Genomic DNA, 23009 nt, shown 5'->3' on the forward strand with positions numbered 1-23009 from the left:
CGCACCAGGTACTCATTTAAGGCTGAGTCGACCTAGGGGAGGCCCAGGACCGGTTCAGATAATCGTCGCTGGTGTTGGCCGTGAGCGGGAATCGAACACGGGTCGCCAGGTTCATAGCGCAGCGCGCTAACCGCGACACTACCGCTCCCCACTCACCCGCCCACACATGCACTCACTCACCCATGCATGCACTCACCCACCCACTCACCCATGCATGCACTCACCCACCCACTCACCCATGCATGCACTCCCAGAAAGCCGTGGGGTCTATGAGTTTCACAAAAATAATATATATATTTTTTACATGAATAGATGGCAATCTGAAGGCCAGTCTGGCTCAGGCAGGTGACAGGACGAGTTTGTTTGAGAATTGGCACTTCGGCACCGCATTGTCCCCTAGGATATGGAAGTTGTTATTGAAGTATTGCGAGCGGCGTTGGCGGCAGGGGAGGTGAGTTCGAGTGGGCGGCGAGGCTGAGCGGCGCTCCGTTGTTGTTGCTGTTGTAGGGACAGTAGCCCGAGTCATCTAGCCGACCCCAACTGGCGCGTCCGCTCGATGACGCCCTCCGTGAGTAAGAGAGAGCTTGGTCACCGATCGGCCGTCGTTGTTCCGTCGTGCCTGCGGAGGCAGAGGAATAGCGCAGCGTGGGATCGCGCCCTTCGCGTGTTTGGCACGCGACGAGTTGTACGTCGTCAAGGTATCCACGTGAATGTGTTCATTGCGTGGGTTCCCCTGCACGGAGTGGGTTTCTAGAGGAAAAACGCAAGTCCCCCCATGTCAGCTGTCCGTGCCGTTGGTTTCGGCGCGCGGTGTTGGCGAGAAACTCCGCGGGGAGGGTTCGAGGCGCTCTGCGGCACGGCGGGCAGTGCCGTTGGGGTTGAGCGTTGGCGGTCGGCGTTGCTGGCACGGAACTGCTGTTGCACCCGGCCGGCAAAACGATTGGTGAAACTCGAACCCATTTTAGTTCCCGTGGTGATAGATCGCATCGATCTGTTGGTACAACTGATGAACCCTGGAGGGGTCGGCATCAGGATGAGCGCGCCAATGTGGGAAGACCCGGGTGATATGGGGGACTCCCTGAGATGACTGGTCAATGCATCCGCTGTGCCCCTTGCTGTGCCAACTTGCTGCGTTTAAGCCGCCCGGCTCCCGGCTTGTTGTTGTGACCGTCGCTCCTTCACCCTCCGCTCTCGGTGAAGGGCGACTGGCTCCGACTGCCCAGTAGTAGCATCCTTCACGAGCCTCCACCGTATAACCACACACAAAGACAAAGATCCCCCGTATAGCCTTAACAGACTGTAGGGGCAAGTGCTGTTAGTGAGCACCTATGAAGGCCAGCATAGCACACGAGGGGGTAGGTGGCCAACACCACGCCCGGCCGCCTTTGTCTCCCCAGTGGCGATGTTTACACATCGCACCAGTTACTCATTTGAGGCTGAATCGACCTACGGGAGGCCCAGGACCGGTTCAGATAATCGTCACTGGTGTTGGCCATGAGCGGGAATCGAACCCGGGTCGCCAGGTTCGTAGCGCAGCGTAGCGCTAACCGCTACACCACCACTCCCCACATAGCCAAACACGTGTGCACTCGCGCACAAACACACGCACATAAACCCGTGTACGTGGGATTCGGGGCATGATCATCAGGGACGGATCCAGCCATCGCTGCCAGCGAGATGAAACAAGAGGAGGGGGGCATTCGCTGCCAGCCAGGCAGCTCCAGCGGGCTGGCAGGAACCGGGCGCACGAGACGGTGAGACGGAGAGACGGAGAGACGGAGAGACGGAGAGACGGGGAGACGGTGAGACGGGTGCTGGCCATGGCCACCGTCACGGCGCTGCCAGGGCCCCGTGACTCGCGTCGTTTCGCTCGCGGGCCGTGCGACATCGTGCCTGCTGTGTCATCCATACGCTTGGGTCTTTCATACCTGAGGGCCATCGCGTGAACAACCTTTGTGTGTATATATATTTTTTTTGAGATAAAGAATAGTAACAATATGAACAACGTCGTGGAGCTCTCTTTAGCAATTCACGACTGGATGAAGGGACCCCTCCCACCATACTTCACCAGGCTGGTCACTGCGGGTTGGTGACGAGGGCACCCAGGACCGGTTCGGGTATCGCTCGCCGCTGATGTTAGCCGTACAATGCGCTAACCGCTGTGCCACCGCTCCCCACCGATAATAATGACGATATGAAATCCGCCGAACAGACGGAACGCGCGTGTCGTGTGGCGACGCCAGCCGAGAGGCGTTGGGGTGAGAACCGCGTGGCGCTGGGCAGCGGCGTGGGAGATTTACTTCAAACCGCGCGTTGGCCGAGCACAGGTGGCCCAAAAAGCCAATCGGTCAGCAACAAAAAGCAGCATGATTAACGTTGTCGTAGAAAAGGGCTTAACGTGTTTCTTTACTTGCGCGAGGTTGTTGTTGTTGTTGTGACTGCGAGAGCTGGGAAAAGAGACGAGGGAGGGAAGGGAGATTCTCAGGTGGAGTGGTGCGAGGGAGCATGCCGGGAGAGAGAGGGTGTCTATGAGTTTCTGTAAGTGTTCGATTCTGTATGTTAATCTAGAGGTCTCTGTGAGTGTACGATTCTGTATGTTAATCTAGAGGTCTCTGTATTGGTCTCTGTGAGTGTTCGATTCTGTATGTTAATCTAGAGGTCTCTGTATTGGTCTCTGTAAGTGTACGATTCTGTATGTTAATCTAGAGGTCTCTATGAGTCTCTGTGAGTGTACGATTCTGTATGTTAATCTATAGGTCTCTGTATTGGTCTCTGTAAGTGTATTATACTTTATGTTAATCTATAGATCTCTGTCTGAGCCTAAAGGTCCATGCGAGTCTCTGGGTCTCAGTATGAATCTTCAGGGTCAATTCTTCGTACGGCCGATGTCGATGAAGAGCAACAACTGTCATTTGACTTGGAGGTTGTGAATGAGGCAGATCATCGCGTCTCGGAGTAGCGGGGAGTGGTGCATCGCTGCGACGATGCCTCCCCCTTCGTGTCTGTGAATCGGGCACCGAGTCGTCGCGTGTTTCCCTTCCGGGTAGTGACCACAGTTGCACACTGCCGGAGAGTTTTTAGTATTTTCATTTTCCACGTGTGCGTCATCGTCAGGTTAGCCGTATCGGCTGCCACGGTTTGTGCCGTCGGTGTGGTTCAGGTTCGTGGCCGTAAGCCCCGCCGGAGATCAAAGCCTTCTTCTTCGCGAGGCGTTTGTGACTTCTTGTCAACTCCGTTCGTCTTTGCAAGCACCATCAGGGTTGAAGTGGCGTTGGGCGAAGTGCCGTGACCTGCAGTGCGGCGGTTGACCTCTGTGTGGGCGAGGTGGGCAATTGGGAGAGATGGCGGGGGTAAGGGCATAGGACCTAAAGCCTGCCGCAGGCCCGTGTCAGCCTTTGCCTCGCCTCTGTGGTCTTACTAAACCCTCGGAGCCGTTTCACGGTTCGGTACCTAGAGCGCTGTGTTTCAGTTCTACCACATTGCGGAAATAAAATTAACAGGAGTATTCTTACCTCAGGGACGAGGAGTCTAAGCGTGTCCCTACTCAAAATGAGCCCTCGAGCCAATGGTGGAAATTCGACATTCCCATGGCAGGAAAAAATATCTCCAAAGGGTGACTGCTGTTGGCATCCCCCAAAGCAAGCTGGGAATTGAACCCAGGCCCCGCTTGCTGTGAGGCTCATGTGTTACCATTGCACCATCCTGCTGCTCCAGTTGCTAGTGGTGGTTGTAAGTTGCTGTTGTTGTAGTTGTTGTAGGAGTGACTCTGCTGGTTCTATTGAATTCTGCTGCTGCTGCTGCGTCTGTCCCTGCAGCCCCAGAGATCCTGGCACAGAAGCCGTACGGGAAGGAGGTGGACTGCTGGTCCATCGGGGTCATCTCCTACATACTGTGAGCAGCACGGCTATGCACCCACACACACACAACGACAAAGGTCGCCCGTGTAGCCTTCGCAGACGTTTTGAGGCAAGTGCAATTGGCGGTCACTTAGGGGTGGTGGCCAGCACCACGCCCGCCCGCCTTTGTCTCCCTAGTGGCGATGTTTAGACATCGTACCCGGTACTCATTTCAGGCTGAGGCAACCTCGGAGAGCCCCAGGAACAGGTTCAGAAAATCGTCACTCGTGTTGGTCGCGAGCGGGAATCGAACTTGGGTGGCCGGGTTCGTAGTGCGGCTGGCCAACAGCTGCGCTACTGCTCCCCGCGGATACGCACTCACACGCACTCACACGCACTCACACGCACTCACACGCACTCACACGCACTCACACGCACTCACACGCACTCACACGCACTCACACGCACAGACACGCACTCACACGCACTCACACGCACTCACATGCACTCACACGCACTCACACGCGCAGACACGCACTCACACGCGCAGACACGCACTCACACGCACTCACACGCACTCACACGCGCAGACACGCACTCACACGCGCAGACACGCACTCACACGCACTCACACGCACTCACACGCACTCACACGCACTCACACGCACTCACACGCACAGACACGCACTCACACGCGCAGACACGCACTCACACGCACTCACACGCACTCACACGCACTCACACGCACTCACACGCACTCACACGCACAGACACGCATTCACACGCACTCACACGCACTCACACGCACTCACACGCACAGACACGCACTCACACGCACTCACACGCACTCACACGCACAGACACGCACTCACACGCACTCACACGCACTCACACGCACAGACACGCACTCACACGCGCAGACACGCACTCACACGCACTCACACGCACTCACACGCACAGACACGCACTCACACGCACTCACACGCACTCACACGCACTCACACGCACAGACACGCGCTCACACGCGCTCACACGCGCTCACACGCGCTCACACGCGCTCACACGCGCTCACACGCGCAGACACGCACTCACACGCACTCACACGCACTCACACGCGCAGACACGCACTCACACGCGCAGACACGCACTCACACGCGCAGACACGCACTCACACGCACTCACACGCACTCACACGCACTCACACGCACTCACACGCACAGACACGCGCTCACACGCGCAGACACGCACTCACACGCACTCACACGCGCTCACACGCGCTCACACGCGCAGACACGCACTCACACGCACTCACACGCGCAGACACGCACTCACACGCACTCACACGCACAGACACGCACTCACACGTACTCACACGCACAGACACGCACTCACACGCACTCACACGCACAGACACGCACTCACACGCACAGACACGCACTCACACGCACTCACACGCACTCACACGCACTCACACGCACAGACACGCACTCACACGCACTCACACGCACTCACACGCACTCACACGCGCAGACACGCACTCACACGCACTCACACGCACAGACACGCACTCACACGCACTCACACGCACTCACACGCACAGACACGCACTCACACGCGCAGACACGCACTCACACGCACTCACACGCACTCACACGCACTCACACGCACAGACACGCACTCACACGCACAGACACGCACTCACACGCACTCACACGCACTCACACGCACTCACACGCACAGACACGCACTCACACGCGCAGACACGCACTCACACGCACTCACACGCACAGACACGCACTCACACGCACTCACACGCACTCACACGCACTCACACGCGCAGACACGCACTCACACGCGCAGACACGCACTCACACGCACTCACACGCACTCACACGCACAGACACGCACTCACACGCACTCACACGCACTCACACGCACTCACACGCACAGACACGCGCTCACACGCGCTCACACGCGCTCACACGCGCAGACACGCACTCACACGCACTCACACGCACAGACACGCACTCACACGCGCAGACACGCACTCACACGCACTCACACGCACTCACACGCACAGACACGCACTCACACGCACTCACACGCACTCACACGCACTCACACGCACAGACACGCGCTCACACGCGCTCACACGCGCTCACACGCGCAGACACGCACTCACACGCACTCACACGCACAGACACGCACTCACACGCGCAGACACGCACTCACACGCGCAGACACGCACTCACACGCACTCACACGCACAGACACGCACTCACACGCACTCACACGCGCTCACACGCGCAGACACGCACTCACACGCACTCACACGCGCAGACACGCACTCACACGCACTCACACGCACAGACACGCACTCACACGCACTCACACGCACTCACACGCACTCACACGCACTCACACGCACAGACACGCACTCACACGCACTCACACGCACTCACACGCACAGACACGCACTCACACGCACTCACACGCACAGACACGCACTCACACGCGCAGACACGCACTCACACGCACTCACACGCACTCACACGCACTCACACGCACAGACACGCACTCACACGCACTCACACGCACAGACACGCACTCACACGCGCAGACACGCACTCACACGCACTCACACGCACAGACACGCACTCACACGCACTCACACGCACAGACACGCACTCACACGCGCAGACACGCACTCACACGCACTCACACGCACTCACACACACAGACACGCACTCACACGCACTCACACGCACAGACACGCACTCACACGCACTCACACGCACTCACACGCACTCACACGCACTCACACGCACTCACACGCACAGACACGCACAGATGCGCGCGCACACAAAGACACACAGACAGACGCCCACAGAGAGGTTCCGTGGTGGTAATGCAACTTAATGTAGCGGCTCCAAAGTGTTTGCAACCACCTGGTTTTGTTCCTTGGCATCTCCGCTCAGCCATCTCTCTCCTCATTTAAACCGACTCTCTTGAAATCACTCACGTTCAAGTGTGAATGCGATCTTACGACATTGTTGCTGTTGCTAAAGAAGATATGATTTTGTTAATCTGTAATTCTAGAATGCTGTGATGTTGTCTGCCGGCGGAGTCGCTCTTGGCAAAGAGCCTCTGAGCTTAGTGGGCTTCACCGGGAAACTCGCTCCCGGTTCCGATCGTTCAGAATGGGCGCCATGGTAGCCAGATGTTGACATCCTCGCCTGGTATACAAGAGGTCGTGGGTTCGATCCCGACCCTGACACCTGCATTTTTGGAGTTTGCGTGTTTCTCTCTCTCATCATCATCATCACGGTGGCTAGGTGATGTTAACTAGCTCGCCTGATATACAAGAGGTCGTGGGTTCGATCCCGACCCTGACACCTGTATATTTGGAGTTTGCATGTTTCTCTCTCTCATCATTATCACGGTGGCTAGGAGATGTCAATTACCTCGCCTGATATACAAGAGGTCGTGGGTTCGATCCCGACCCTGACACCTGTATATTTGGAGTTTGCATGTTTTCTCTGTGGTCGTGTGGATTTTACTTCGGGTCCTCCGGTTTTCCCCTCCACGTTGAGAATCAACATCACGCGTTTAGAGTATTTTATCTGCTAATACATTACCACGTGATAAGCCACTTCATTGAGCTATCATTTGTGGCCAGGTCGCTTCTGAAAAAAAGCCTCATAGCTCAGTGGGGCCTTACCTGGTAAAATAAGAAATAGTTTAATAGTTAATAAAAAAAAAAGTGTCAATTTTGTTGCCAGATAAAAGGGTAAAAAAATAATTATCATATTTTTTACTGGCAAATGAGGTACCAATGGTGTAAATGCTTACCCCGAGCTCTCATACTCTGATGGTGCATTGTCTTTGAGTTGTGCGCCTTTTGGTGTCATCTGGTCCAACCCATGTGAGACTAGGCTCTAAGGAAAGCTGTCTCGGGTGTGGACCAATCAACTTCAAGGACAGTGCATACATTATCAGAGTTATGTTTTTTGTTTGCATTTTGGCTGCAGGTATTGTGGTCTATGCAAACATGACTCCTTGTAAAAAAGGTGTCAGTTTTGTTGCCAGATAAAAGGGTAAAAAAACAATTATCAGTATAATAGTTCATAACGCCGCATCGCTCGTAACGCTGCGTTGTTGTTGTTGTTGCCGCCGTTGCCGTCCGCGCGGGTGTGGAACAGCCTGTGCGGGTACCCGCCCTTCTACGACGAGAACGACGCGACGCTGTTCGAACAGATCCTGAAGGCCGAGTACGAGTTCGACTCCCCGTACTGGGACGACATCTCCGACTCAGGTACTGCGACGCTGCGCTCGGCTCTAGTTGACACACGCGGGATGGCGAGTCGCCCCCCCCCCGCTCCCCCCGTGAGCACGTGACGGCTGCCACGGTGGCGGAACGGTCAGCGGCGCACTCGACTTGATGAGGCGACGGGGGACGAGTTTCTGGAAGGCCCGGATGGGTTCGCGGAGCAGTGGGGTGAAAAGCGTGGCTCCTCCCACCTCTTCCAGGACATCCGACCCGCGCGTGGAAGAGTAGGCCAAATAGCACTCGAGAACGCCCTCTAGCGGAGTTCCAGTCTTGCTCCGCGTGTCGCAGCGGCGGTTTGTGAATCGGTGACGTTCAGCGCTCGAGGGCACCGTCGCTCTTGTTGTGTTTCCAGCGAAAGACTTCATTCAGCACTTGATGGAGAAGGAGCCCGTCAAGAGGTACACCTGCAGCCAGGCCCTGGAACACCCGTGGTGAGTCCCGCGCTCGCCGCGGTCTCGCGCTCTGCTGTGCCGTTCGGGCAAACGCCCGTCGCTGCTTTGCCGCTCCGGTCGGTGCGGCTCGGCGAAGGTCCGCCTCCGATGCCGCTCGCCGCCGATGGCTTGCCGTGGCCGGGAGTCGGACGCGGGTCGCCTGGTTCGTACGGCAGCTCGTCAACCGCCGTGCCACCGCTCCTTCGTTTCGTTCACGTTACGTTTAATGTTCTGCTGTAAACGCCCTTAAAATAATAATATAAGTATTACTTGGGAAGCTGGCCCATGCCACTGCGTGTGTTTTCTGCTGTATGCTTAAGCTGGGATTGCCAAGCTGGGGTTGTCCGCTACGGACCAAGGGCAGATGTATTTCTCAGTCAGTCTCGGTATATGATCACGACTGTGCGGTTTACTGGAGTGAAGTTCAGCACCGAAATGCTGGTCCAAGATCTCAGTACAAGCTGATTCCTGCCACCCGACACAAATTCCCAGACCGTACGGGTCAAACCTGGGCTGGGGTCGCCACCTCTCCAGGTCGCGACCCCTGCCTGAGCCGCGTGCTCGTTGGCACGGGGAGACGCGGGCCCTGTGTGTGTGTGGCTCTTGCTTCGTGCTTGGCGCAGGATCGCCGGCGACACGGCCCTGGACAGGAACATTCACGAGTCCGTGAGCGAGCAGATCAAGAAGAACTTTGCCAAGAGCAAATGGAAGGTGAGAAAAACGCGCAGCATTCACGCTCTCAACCCGGCTGGCACCTCCTGTATTTCCCTGCCCCGACCCCCTCCCCCACCGCTCCCGGCCACCCCTTCTTCGTCTGCGGGATGCGATCTTGTTGCCGTGTAGGCCACTCGCCTCCGTCTTGCCTCTCTCCACCCCCGCCGGCAGCACACGGCGGGATGTTTCTCACGTTTGGGCTCGTGCTCCGTGTTCCCCGCCGGCGTTCGTGTTCCCCACTCTTTGCCGTCGCAGCAGCAGCGGGCTGTGCGCGCCGTCTCCTGTAGGCCCTGCTGTTGATTTTCGGTATCAAATTGAACTTTCTAAAAGCGCCCTCCGGACCTGCTCTCGCTCGCCTCTTGGCATTTCAGCCTGACGGCTGAAGTCACGAACCACCTCATTCCGAGCAGGACCCTCTGAACAAGGCCTCTTGAGACTCGGCGTCGATGTTGTATTGATGGCGGTGGTGATGTCAGTGGTAAAGAATGCCACAGATGAAAAGGATTTTGAAAGTTAAAGTGATTTCCTGCTCAAATGAGCATCGGGGCAGTGCCTCTCTCCCATTTACAACCCTGAGAAAGTGGTTGAAATTCCACATTCCCATGACAGGGGCGAGTCTATCCATAGGGCAGCCTCTGTTGACTTTCCCACAGCAGTGTCACTCGTGTTCATCGACCCTGGAGGAACGATGGGCTCAGTCAACCCCACGACCTGGAGTTGAACTCAGGGCCTTTCCAATTGTGAGCCACTCGTTTTTCCGCAAAATCTACCAAGCCGGATAATCAAAATGAGAATCAGAATGTGTATTTCTCCCGGAGGAATCCGATGAGCTATAAAGCTCTTCTTCACAGATGTCCAGTCGGGGCGGGTAAGAACGTGACAACAAACACAAAACAAAAACACCACGGGGGTGCAAAGTACAAGGGAGGTAAACAAATCGCCCAAAGAACGCCAATGATGAAAGAGATGGCACGAATAATGATGAGCGTGCTCATGATGATGATGATGAAGGTGACAATGCTGCTTAATTTTAGAACTTTCGTGACTGCAGGAATTATTATTTGGTTCTTTCGGTTAAGTCACGTCTAAAGAAAAAATAATAAATTAAATAAAATCTATTATTTAATTCTTTAATTTAATTTATTATTTTATCTTTAGACGTGACTTAACCGAAAGAACCAAATAATGACAATGCTGCTGTTTATGATATGATGCTGATCATAATGATGCTGCTGATAATACCGCTACTGCTGATGATGATGCTGCTGATGATGATGCTGCTACTGCTGCTGCTGATGATGCTGATGATGATAATGATGATGTTGCTGCTGCTGATAATACCGCTACTGATGCTGCTGATGATGATGCTACTGCTGCTGCTGATAATACCGCTACTGCTGCTGATGATGATGATGATGCTACTGCTGATGATGCTACTGCTGCTGCTGATAATACCGCTACTGATGCTGCTGATGATGATGCTACTGCTGATGATGCTACTGCTGCTGCTGATAATACCGCTACTGCTGCTGATGATGATGATGATGCTACTGCTGATGATGCTACTGCTGCTGCTGATAATACCGCTACTGTTGATGATGCTACTGCTGCTGATGCTGCTGCTGATGATACTACTGCTGCTGCTGATGATGCTAGTGCTGCTGATGATGATGCTACTGCTGCTGCTAATACCGCTACTGTTGATTATGCTACTGCTGCTGATGATGATGCTTCTGATGATGCTACTCCTGCTGATGATGCTACTGCTGCAGATTATGCTAGTGCTGCTGCTGATGATGCTACTGCTGCTGCTGATAATACCGCTACTGTTGATGATGCTACTGCTGATGATGATGCTACTGCTGCTGATGATGCTACTGCTGCTGCTGATAATACCGCTACTGCTGATGACAATGCTCCTGCTGCTAATGATGCTGATGATGATGCTCCTGCTGCTGATGATGCTGATGATAATGATGATGTTGCTGCTGCTGCTGATGCTGCTACTGCCGCTGACGACTCTGCCTGCCGCTGACGCCCGAATCGTGTCCGCGCAGCAAGCCTTCAACGCCACGGCGGTGGTGCGGCACATGCGGAAGCTGCAGCTGGGCTGCAGCCAGGACGGGCCGGCCCAGGCGGTGGCCCCCCCTGCGGTGCCCTTCAACGGTAGCACGCTGCACCCCGCCTGCTCCAGCAAAGGCAGTAGGTGGTGCTGTCTGCACTGAGCGCCCGTCCCGATCGCGCATCCTTCCCCCCCCCCCCCGCGCGTTCCGCTCGCTCGCTCGCTCCCTTCGGTCGATCGGGGCGAGAGCCTCGGGACGACGCGGAGTGCCGGGGTGGGACGCAAGAGAGGGAACACGGACGGGAGAGAGGGGGAAATCGCGCCGCGGTGGAGGGCGCCCGCGAACTTGGCGCCGACGCCAAACTCGCAATAAGATTGTGAGCAGGTAAAAGAAACGTCTCCTTCGGCGTGTGTGGGAGAGTAACACGGAGCGAAATGCTGCGTACCGACGAACCGAGGTTAAACGAGGAGCGACGCTTGCAGGCAGCCAGGCAGCCAGGCAGCCAGCCAGGCAGCCAGGCAGCCAGGCAGCCAGCCAGGCAGGCAGGCAGGCAGCCAGCCAGCTCGGCAGCAACACCGTGGCAAAGCCTGGCAAACACCGTGGCAAAGGGGGAGTAATCGTTCTGAGAAGAGCCGGTGTGCGGTGTTGGCGCGTGCCACAGAGCAGACGTTCGGTTCAGAAGGGAAAGACGCCATTCCAGCTCCTAGAAGCACCAGGATGCAGGAGCGGTTCTCTCTAAACCTGCCGTCATTTCTCGGCAGAAGGCGCAGGGACTTTTTTTGCGCGTTTCGGGTTGTGAGGATTTTAATCCGGCGAAAGCAAAGATTTACACACAAGAGGGACAGAAGGAGAAACGTCGTGGATTAGAGCACGTGCTCTGCTGAGAGGCATCGTGGGGTGACTGCCCTGTGGGTCGAGACGAACGAGACGGTGGCGGCCGAGGGAGGGAATCCGTCAGAGAGGACGTCGTCCCCCACGGAGATGGAGTGGGGAACTCGGCTCATGCACTGGGTGGATTGTTGCATTGTGGGACCGGGAGGGATGGTGACTGATTGGTGAAGGAGGGGGGGGGGAGGTCTTCAGTAGATCGCCATAGCTGATGATAAGCAAAGTAGTTACACTAAACTGTTTATGTCACCTTCAGCAGCAGCATCATAATCAGTAGCAGCGCGCGTTATATTCTTCATGGCGGTTGTGTTAATGTCATCGACATCATCAATGTGTTGTATCTTCATTCACAACCCACACACTGTATTCCTCGTCATTGTCATCGTCGTCTGTGCTGTTTGCGAGCGTGAGGTTCACGCCACCGCGGGGTTTTTCCCACAATGCCGTGCACCAGGAAGAGCGGTCGCTCACGCCGACCTCTCTTCCTCACACCGCAAGCCGTGCTCAGCACTGAGCACTTCTCAAATGTGGCGGTCGCATTTAAAAGGGCGGAATCCACTCTTTTTTTTACTGGCATGCCAGAGCCGTGCCAGCGTGGGGGCAGTCACGGGGTCGGTGGTTTTCCACCGGCTATTTGCCGAGCCGCGCCAGAACCAAGCCACGATCCTCTGGTTTGACATGATCTCTGAATCCGGCTCAGGGCCAAGCAGGGTCAGCGGTGGGGCTGACGACGGTGGCGACTTGGGCACTTTTGCCCATGGGACTCTTCGTGGTCTCACTCGAGCTATTTCTCGCGGTTGAACAAAATAACCTTGAGGCCGGACGTGGGTTTGGGGCACACCGCGAGGGAGCGGCGTCTACGCGCGTCTCGCGTCGTTCACCACGCGCGGCGCGACTCGGCTTCTGCGGTGGAAAACCGGGCCCATCCCGAACCGTGCCGGACTGGCACGGCGCCAGCACGCCTCGATTGTGCAGTGGAAAAAGAGTTAAAAGCGTCTCTCCATTCAAACGGGTGGAACACATCTCCACTGACCCCAAGGCTTGCGGTGGAAATTACACGTTCACGTGGTAGGGACAAGTCAGCCCTTAATAATGATTTCTTACACAGTGGAACTTATTTCATGAACCACTGCGTGTAGGTGGGCGTGGACCACAGCACCACGCCGTGGGATTTAACAAAAAAGAAAGAATAAATCCGTGCGTGTGCCCTCGAGGTTCATATCGCGTCGCTTCTGTGTTTGTTGTTTTTTTATTCCTGGATTTTTTTCCCTGCCTGGCATCCATTCCACTGTTATTACGACACGGGGGTGGGGGGGGGGGGGGTGGAGTGGCGGCACAGCGGTCGGCGCGCCGGTGCCGTTAACTCGGCCGCTCCCAGCAGCCACGGCTAATGCCGTTTGGCGGCTGCTACATGAACAGGGCTGCTCGCCCTCCACCAACCCGCGCTGTCCAGCGTGGTGAAGTATGGTCAAACAATTCCCAACATCGACATGGTGTGGAGAGAGTGTCAGTGTCCAGGGAGAGTGTTCGTGGAATGGTGTGAACGCTGCGTGTGATAGTGGAACGGTGTAAACACTGTCACCCTTGCTCACCGGGTAATTGCAGGAAGCGTTTGCCAGGGCAGATGTAACTTGAGCCTCCCCGCTCCGTCTTAATCACAGACGATGGGGCCGACTCAGGGTCTCGCTTGATGGACGTGAAGTGGAGGAGCCGTAGGGGCCTGTCCTGAGACTCCGCGTCAGATCGAGTGTGCCGGAGTGAGCGGCGAGCGACGCCGATAGCCAATTCACTTATTCCCACTCCGGGGTCGTGGTACAGAAAGTACAGAAAGTAGAAAAGACGGGGTTGATGGGAGAGTCTGCATCCTGACCGGTGGCCGTGGTTCGTGCGGCAGAGGCCCCCGGAGTGAAACGTGGCCTCCTGGCTGGCCCTCGTCCGCGCCTTTCCCCTCTTCGTAGCCCCAGCGCCCTGGGCCACTGTGGACTCTGTGATTGTCTTGGGGAGAAACTGGTTCCTGCCGTAGGAATGTGGAATTGACACCATTGGCTCTCGTCAGGGCAGAGAGATGCTTCGACCTGACCTGGGAACCATGAAAGTAATACATTTTTTAGCTTCCGCCAAATTAGAAAGGTACGGAATCACGGAAGAGATTACGTTTGTTTACTTTAAAATAAAAAAGCCCTCCGGTAGTCAATCGTCGGAGAGTGACTCCGAAGTCGCCCTTCCAGCGCCGCCGCTGTAGAGCTGCGCACAGCCAAAGGCTCCTGAGAGCGACGCTGCGATCGTCCCCCCACTCGCTCCGGGAAGCCGTCACTGCCTGCGGTGTCACCGTCCCAGCGCCCGCGCCGGTCTGCGTTCAGATCCCCCCTCGTGCCCCCCCCTCGTGCCCCCCTCGTGCCCCCCCTCGTGCTCTCCCCTCGTGCCCCCCCTCGTGCCCCCCCCCTCGTGCCCCCCCTCGTGCCCCCCCCCTCGTGCCCCCCCTCGTGCCTCCCCCTCGTGCCCCCCATCGTGCCCCCCCTCGTGCCCCCCTCGTGCCCCCCCCATCGTGCCCCCCCCTCGTGCTCCCCCCTCGTGCCCCCCCATTGTGCCCCCCCATCGTGCCCCCCCTCGTGCCCCCCCTCGTGCCCCCCCTCGCACCCCCCGCACACAGGGAGGGGGGGGGCAGGCCCTGCGCTCCGGGGGGAGGCCACAGGACCCCAAGGCCACTTGCAAATAAAATAAATAAATAAACCCCCCGTAACATTTTTGCTTTGAAAGCCACGGCCAAGCTATTAGGGCAATTTCCCAAAACACGATATATATGTACATACACACACACTTTTGTTTGAGCGAAGGTTATGATTATCTCGTGAAACCTTGAAAGAGAAACAGGGCCCGGGTAAGTGCTGTGAACGGGGCTCTGCTCACGTCGTTAAATTAAACCTCGTGCCGTGGCCGAGACGCCGACGGGCAGCAGAAGCCGTTTAAACTGTTTGCTTTGTAGTTTGTGGGTTTGCCACCCTGGACAGAATAACAAACTTGGGCCCGCAGACCGATTGGCGAGGCTTCAAGGCGTATGATTTTGCGGGCCGCTTGTTAAAATCAATCGCGCGGCGCAATCATCCGCGTCGTCACGGGGAATATAAGTAGCAAAATAAATAAGTGGACACGACGCCTCCTTTCACAGGTCTGTGACGAACACGGCTCTCTGGGGGTGTGTAGCCTCAGCAGCATTGATTCAGTGCTTGACCTGTTTCGGCATGCAGTGTCTCACCAGCAATGCTGGTGAGACTGCCCGATGTTTATGGGAATGGATCCTCTCTGTTAGATTTGTGTCATAATTCGACTCGATTATATTTTGCGATGTTTATTTTTCAGAGGGATTTGTAGCCTTGAGCCTGGACTTGAACAGCGGTAGGGAGTCAACAGCACGGATCCCTCGGGGAAGGGGGCTCCAGACTGTGGGGGCAGCAGAGGAGAATGAGCGACCTCCCACTGCTTTGATGGAAAGCCTTATTTTCTGGAGCGAAGAGTGTGTGCAGGGGAGCGGGTGAAGAGTGCGTGGAGAGGGGATGAAAGTGAGATTAGAGGGAGAGGGTGGAGAGGGTGGAACAGGAAACTTGCACAAAGCCGTGGCGTAAAACACAATCCGCAACACAATCCACTCCTCGTGTCTCCTGCGCTCGCACACACACGGAGCACTTCACATCTCCAGCTGGTGGCCCCGAGGCACTGGTGGACATTCCCCATTCCTATGACAAGGGCCAGCCTCCTCAAAGGACGACCACACGGTCATCTCACAAAGCGGACCTCGCCTTATCGACGCCGATTGGACGATGCGCTGACCGCGGGACTCTCCGAGCGGGATTTGAGCTCAAGCGCTTCCCACCGTGAGAGCGGAGCGCTCCGTCCGCTGCGCCCAAGGCCGGTCGGGGGCCTTCCACAGATGGCTCGAGCGCCGTTCCCTGCCCCCTCCCCCCCACCCCGGGTCGCCCCGCGGCGCCTGCGAGCTGCGAGGAGGAGTCCCCTTGACGAAAAGAAAACAGGCGGGGTCAAGGGGGCAATCGGCTTGGGGCGAACCGAGCGGCCGCGTGAGTGGCGGGCAGGGCGGCCGACGCCAACGGCGCTCGCCGCTGGCCGCGTCCAACGCGTTCGGCGTGCTTCAGATGGCTGCTGCGTGTCGCGAAGTGGCCACACGAGGCCTGTGGTTGTGTCGTTGGGCCGCGCCTCTCCGCCCGCTTGTGTAAGCGCTTCGGCTCAGGCATGCGCGCAAGGGGGTATGGGGAATCGACTCTGCTGCCCGCACGAGCGTGTGCGTGCGCGTTTGCGTGCGCGTGTGCAGGCATGCGGAGCGGGAGTGCAATAGTTAGCGCACCGCCCTATGAACCCTGTGCCCAGGGTTCAATTCCCTCGCCAGGCCAATAACAGTGGTGAATATTTGAACGGAGCTTGGCCCTCCCCTAGGTCGACTCGGCCTCCATTGAGTGTCTGGTGCGGTGGGTAAACATAATCGTAGGGGATAGAAAGGTTGCTAGTTGTGGTGGAATAGCAAAACTACACGATCTCTCTCTCTCCTCTCATCGTCGCCAGCGGTTTTCAATATTTGGCGTTTAGCTCCTAGACACATCGCGCGCACAAATGCACATTCTGCTCGACAAAAACGACGTGACCAAAAAACATGCGTTTAGACATCGTTCTCGAACATTTAATCCCCCTCGAAGCCCTTTTGCGGGCTAAAGGGGCTTGCGGACCGTGACGAGCGCACAGAAGCGCGCGTCGATCATTGGCGTCTCCTGCTCCGTTGGACCAGCCGTGGGGCCATTCTGTCCGCAACGCAACGGAAGTTTGTTATGATGATGATGATGGTGGTGGCCTTAGTTGATCAGAGAGTGGGCTGGGATCCCAAAATCATGCGAGGCTCTTGGGCGCAGTGCCGCTGTCATTATGGGCTGCACCCCCCCCCCCCACCACCACCCCCCAATTTTTGCAATTTTACCCCAAAAGATTCATAACCACTTGAAGTGGCCGCCCTACTTATGAACATACTTGTGCTAATTGTGACAAAGTGCGCGATCTCCCGTGTCGTGGCGTCATCTCCCGCGCGCCCGCGACCCCGTCGCGCCTCGCCGAGCGCGATCCTGTCCGCGAAAATCCGAGGGCGTTTAGGGATAATCCGCACCGAGCTGGAAGAATTGCACATTCCTTAATTAATAACGCTCGCTAATGTTGCTATGACGCTGCGCGCGCTGTACCGAGGGTTTGCGATAAACACAGCGCCAGCCGAGGAAGCAACGGGAGTAGAACGCGCAACAACGATCGGAGTTGTGGCGTTGGCGGAGTTGGTGGTGGCGTTGGTGGCGGCGTTTCCTTACGCGATCCCTGTGACCCAGCAGCCCGCGCCATCACCGGAGCTTGGAAACTTTGCGGTGGTCGAGGTGTGGTTCGTGCCGGTTGGGCGACGGCCAGAGCCTGTGGGTGGTTGTCGGCTCGGGAGCTGTGGGGCGGCCAGGAGAGGCCAGCGCTGCCTCCGCTGCCTGCCCTGGTGCGTGTGTGGGGGGGGGTTCCTCCGGTTTCCTCCCGCGTTGAGCCAAACGAACATCCCATCGCGGAACCCTCCCAGTCTTGAGGCTCGATGCATATTACGGCGTGTGCTTGTAGGTACACACACATACAGCCCACAGCAACGACGGCCGCGATACGCGATGACGTTACCACGGCGCTTGTGCCAGGCTAGGTGCGCTTTGAGGCCACTTGAAGGCTGTCCAGCAGGAGATTACGGAACAGACCCAGGTACCCTGTACAGACAGACAACGCACGCACGTTGTCGCTCGCACCACGCACGCCAAAGCACCATTGAAGGCTGAGTCGACCAAGGGGAGGCTCGGGATGAGTTGAGATATCGCTCGCCGCCAATTGCTATCCGTGGCCAGAAATTGAACGCAGGTCGCTGGGTTCGGAACACGTTGACTACACCACTGCACCACCACTCCCTCCCCACCACACGCGCACGCCCGTCCATGCTGGAGACGGGGTCTCGACGGAGCCGGCTCGGTGCTCTGACCTCCGAGCCGCCGCTGGGTGGCCACCCCGCAGAGGGAAGCGCCTGAGTTAATCCCGCGGTCGGGGTCAGTGGAGTCGGTCATTCCTCTCCGGGGTCCGTGAAACGGGGGGCGGCGCTTCGTGCCGGCGGGCAGCCGTCAGCGACTCTCCCGCAAGAGAGCGGCGGCACCTCGGCCCCGCCGCGAGAAGGTGGAGTTTTCAGAGTTGCCAGCGACGAGCCCCCCCCCCCTCCCCCCCCCCCCCCACGATGTACGTTTCACAAACGCCCGCGGGCATCTTACGCAGGGCGCTCGGTGCGAGCCCACGGGACTGCGTGAAAATATTGCGGCAAAAAAAGAATCCGGCGTCGTCACTGGCCGAGGGGCTAACCGTCTGTGGCGTGCACCGACGATGACCCTATCCGCCAGCGGGTACACGCGCTCGGCCGATGCTAAGGAGGCTATTTAAAGGAAATTGCCATTGTGGGTAAATTGTAAGCACGTGTGGTCCCGTGGCGAGTGCGATGGTCACCTTTGTGAAAATAAGCACGGCGTTCCCATGGTGCCATTCTCATAACAAAGGAGTTTTTGCAGCCCTTTGCCGGTCCGCTCATGGATGAACGCCTTCTGGAGTTGTGTCAGTCGTGGGGATTGTTTGCACATACTTCACCAATGTTTTATGTTTTACGTATTTTCTCTCATTCATTTTTTCGTGAAAAACTGCATTTCGCTTGCAAGAGCCCTTGAGGCGGAATGGCTCGTCTGCAAGGCTGTTGCAATTATCACGACGTTGATGATCTTTTTGGTTCTTTCGGTAAAGTCACGTAGAAGGGAAATAATAAAATAATACAAATAAAACATAATAAATTTTATGTTTTATTTTTATTCTTTTATTATTTCCCTTCTACGTGACTTTACCGAAAGAACCAAGAAGATCATCAACGTCGTGATAATTGCAACAGCCTTGCAGACGAGTAAAGTCACGTAGAAGGGAAATAATAAAAATTAAACATAAAATGTATTATGTCACGTAGAAGGGAAATAATAAAATAACAAAAATAAAACATAAAATTTATAATGTTTTATTTTTTATTATTTTATTATTTTCCTTCTACGTGACTTTACCGAAAGAACCAAGACGATGAATCCCTGCAGTCACGAAAGCTTTACATCGACTTTGATGATGTCCATGAGAACGTTGCTGCTGCTCTGCATGCTGCACCGTGCTGATCACCGTCATGGCCGCCCGCCCCCCTCTCCCCAGGCTCCAGCTCGGCGTCTCTGTCCACGTCCGAGGACGCCATGTCAAGCTCCCCGACGCCGTCGCCGACCTTCACGGGGCCTTCCCTCAAGCCGTCGCCCGGCGCGCGCCCCACGGCCGTGCAGGAATGAGGGGCCTTTGCGTGGCCCCCTCGTGCGACGGCCCCTGGCTTGCGGGGCCTCACGTTGCATGCTGCTGCTGCTGCTGTTGTTTGTGTGTGGGGGGCCTTCACGCGGGACCTCGCTTTGGGCCTTCGCGCCATATCTTGACGGTGTCAACGTTAATGTGGGCCTTCCTCATGCCCCGGTGCGGTGTTTTACCCTTCGGCTGATGCCGGCGGTCTCGTGGTCTGGGCCTTCACGTGATGTCTTTCCTTGAGCTTCGTAGGAAGCTTCCCGCAGGACCTTCCTCTAGAACTACCGTGTGTAAACCTCGTCATCTATGATCTTCACGTGGACCTCCGTGCAGGACCTGCGTGGTGGGCGATCGTAGTGGGCACGCCTTTGATCTCGCGGGGAGGCCCGGGTGGCACAGGCAGCCAGCGAGTGCCAGCGCTGCCGTTGGAGCGCAGGCGCGAGTTTAGCTTCAGGATCTCCGGTGCAGCCGGCACGAAGGTCCCGGCATGGTCACCGACGAAGGCACTTAAACAAAACAAAGCCATTGTTGCGGTTCTGGGTTCGCGCTTGAGTTTGGCCCGGTTGATCTCCGGGGGATCATTTGTAAATATGGGACGTGACGATAACAGGCGCAGGGCAAACCACAAAATGGGTCACCACAGTTGGCAGATGGGCGAGGTAGACTCTCCGAGGGATGATGGGCAGATTATTGTGATATCTTTCAGAGTTTCAATACAAAATTAAACACTTTCACCCATAACCCCCTTTTCCACTGGCACTTTGGAGCCGTGCCAAGCACAGGGTTACGATTGGTTGTGCACTGGGGGCTATTTCCGAGCTGAGCCGGAGCCAAATCCTGAAACTCTGACCTCGCAAGACATCCGAATCAGCTCGGAGCCAAGCAGGGCCAGGTTTGGGGTCGTTCTCGGCGCACCGGCTCGCGGCGGCGCGCGTGTCCCGGGCGCGACGGCCCCGGCAGCACGGGGGGGGGGGGCTCGGTTTGTGCGGCCACCCTTCACGATAGCGCGGCGCCGCTGTGAATGCCGGTGGCCAAGTCGAGAGGCAATTTTTATTTTTAAACCCCCCCCCCCCACCCACCACCCACACCACCCACCCGCCAAAAACGTAGACTACAACATTTCATCGTGCGGCAGTGATCGAGAGGCTGATAGAGAACGTGATGGTCAGCAGCGGACGGGTGTCCGATGGAGAGATTGGCCCCCCGCCACGGGAATGTGGAGTTTCCACCATCGGCTCAGGGTGGAGATTAGCGTCACCGCGATGCTCGCTTGACTGTGACATCATCGCGTTGCGGACCGTGCGTGTGTGTGCGTGTGCATGTGTGAGTGTGTGTGTGCGTGTGTGTGTGCATGTGTGCGTGCGTGTGTGCATGTGTGAGTGTGTGTGCATGTGTGAGTGTGTGGATGTGTGTGTGTGTGTGGATGTGTGAGTGTGTGTGCGTGTGTGTGTGAGTGCGTGTGTGTGCGAGTGCGTGTGTGTGCAAGTGCGTGTGTGTGCGAGTATGAGTGTGTGTGTGCGTGTGCATGTGTGCATGTGTGTGCGTGAGTGTGTGTGTGGATGTTTCGCGTGTGCTTGTGTGCATGTGTGCATGTATGTGTGCGTGTGTGCGTGCGTGTGAGTGTTTGTGTGTGTGTGAGTGTGTGCGCGTGTGTGTGCGTGTGTGTGTGCGTGTGTGCATGTTTGTGCGTGTGTGCGTGCATGCGTGCGTCTTTGTGCATGTGCGTGTGTGTGCATGCGTGTGTGTGTGCATGCGTGCGTGTGTGTGCGTGTGTGCGTGGATGTGCATGTGTGTGAGTGTGTGTGCATGTGTGTGTGCGTGTGTGAGTGTGTCTTTGTGCATGTGTGAATGTGTGTGTTTGTGAGTGTAAGTGTGTGTGTGTGTGAGTGTGTGCATGTGTGTGCATGCGTGCGTGTGAGTGAGTGTGCGTGTGTGCATGCGTGCATGTGTGTGTGCGCGTGTGTGCATGTGTGCGTGTCTTTGTGCATGTGTGTGTGTGCGTTTGTGTGTCTTTGTGCGTGTGTGTGTGAGTGCGTGTGTGTGCGTGTGTGCGTGTATGTGTGTGTGGATGTGTGTGTGTGTGCGTGTGTGTGCGTGTGTCTTTGTGCGTGTATGAGTGAGTGTGTGTGCATGTGTGAATGTGTGTGTGTGTGTAAGTGTGCGCGTGTGCGTGTGTGTCAGTGCGTGTGTGTGTGAGGCTGTCTGGTGAATGTGCGCACGGATTGGCGCTGTCCCCGCTGTGAGCGGCCGCGTGGCCCTCGCCTCCTTGAGACGTCTCCTCGCCGCGTCGGTGCGGCGACGCTGATTGTTCCGAATTAATGAGAAGAATGCGAACATCGCGCCGAGGTAGGAAACGTTCGCGTGATCCGTGCAAAATGTTTCTGTTTGGATCGATCTGAAAATTTAGTCACCACAAGAAGCGATGGAAATTTCCGGTGGCGTCGCTTCTTTTTCCCGCCAAAAGTGCCGTCGCGTAACGACACTTTGGACGGTGCGTGACGTCACTTGATATAACATTGAAGTATAACAATGTCTACGTTTTCACAGTTGTACGTTTTACCGATGAAACTTGCATGTAAAAAAAAAAAAATCGTACGGATATTTTAAATCGTCGAAACGATTACATTTGGTGTACACGCAATGAAAGTTATTCAACGTAGTATTACATTTACATCTGAAAATATTTAATAAAATCTGAAATTGGTTGGGCGTAAACATTGCACAAAAAAATCTGACATCCAGAAATATGTGATCTGCCGCTGGACGGAGCCTTCGTTTGTTCGGGACATTGCAGCGATGTCACTCAAATCCCTTGGGAATGTGTCGTCACGCCGAACTGGAGCGGCAGCGCGGTTCGAACCCAGCGGCTGCCCCGGTTAATCCTGTCGCCAACGGAATCAAGAATTGCCAGAGCGCCTGCCGAACTTACAGTCGGAAAGCTGTGGGTTCAAATTCCCGGTCAGGTGTCAACTCAGCCCGTCGTCACGTTGGAAGGGTCGATAAATGAAGTACCACTTTGTGGATGAGCAGATATTAGGGGACGTCCATAAATGACGTCACGCACCTAGGCGGGGGGGGTTTATACATTTGTGACGAGGGGGGGGGGGTTGAGAAATGTGACGTCACATCAAAATGCGCAACTTTAAATAAATATAGACAACACGTTCTACTTAATTAAATATACTTTTTAATAAATGTTTTCTACTACAACATCAGAGTGCAGCGCCACATTAAATACGCACTACAATGAAAATAGTTTAAAGCGATTTGAAGTATTTTTTTGGGGGGGGCGGAGCTTTGTGACGTCATATTTGAGGGGGGGGGTCTGACTTTT

The 23009-nt window shown here is 56.1% G+C and overlaps 1 protein-coding gene across 2 annotated transcripts in view; it reads left to right on the forward strand.

Moving 5' to 3' along the window:
• LOC144945556 (calcium/calmodulin-dependent protein kinase type 1-like) overlaps positions 1 to 22378 on the forward strand; it is a 94739-nt gene extending 72361 nt beyond the window's left edge. The window contains exons 5-10 of one of the 2 annotated variants that reach the window (XM_078874038.1): positions 3816 to 3891; positions 8039 to 8151; positions 8519 to 8597; positions 9221 to 9308; positions 11369 to 11513; positions 19544 to 22378. In XM_078874038.1, the coding sequence (XP_078730164.1) occupies positions 3816 to 3891; positions 8039 to 8151; positions 8519 to 8597; positions 9221 to 9308; positions 11369 to 11513; positions 19544 to 19671 (629 nt within the window). In that variant the 3' untranslated portion in view covers positions 19672 to 22378. The remainder of the gene's footprint in view (positions 1 to 3815; positions 3892 to 8038; positions 8152 to 8518; positions 8598 to 9220; positions 9309 to 11368; positions 11514 to 19543) is intronic. The other variant, XM_078874036.1, reaches the window with a different exon arrangement.
• Positions 22379 to 23009: the final 631 nt, after the last annotated feature.

Source organism: Lampetra fluviatilis, chromosome 38, assembly GCF_964198595.1.
Source record: "Lampetra fluviatilis chromosome 38, kcLamFluv1.1, whole genome shotgun sequence".
NCBI classification, from domain to species: Eukaryota; Metazoa; Chordata; class Hyperoartia; order Petromyzontiformes; family Petromyzontidae; genus Lampetra; species Lampetra fluviatilis.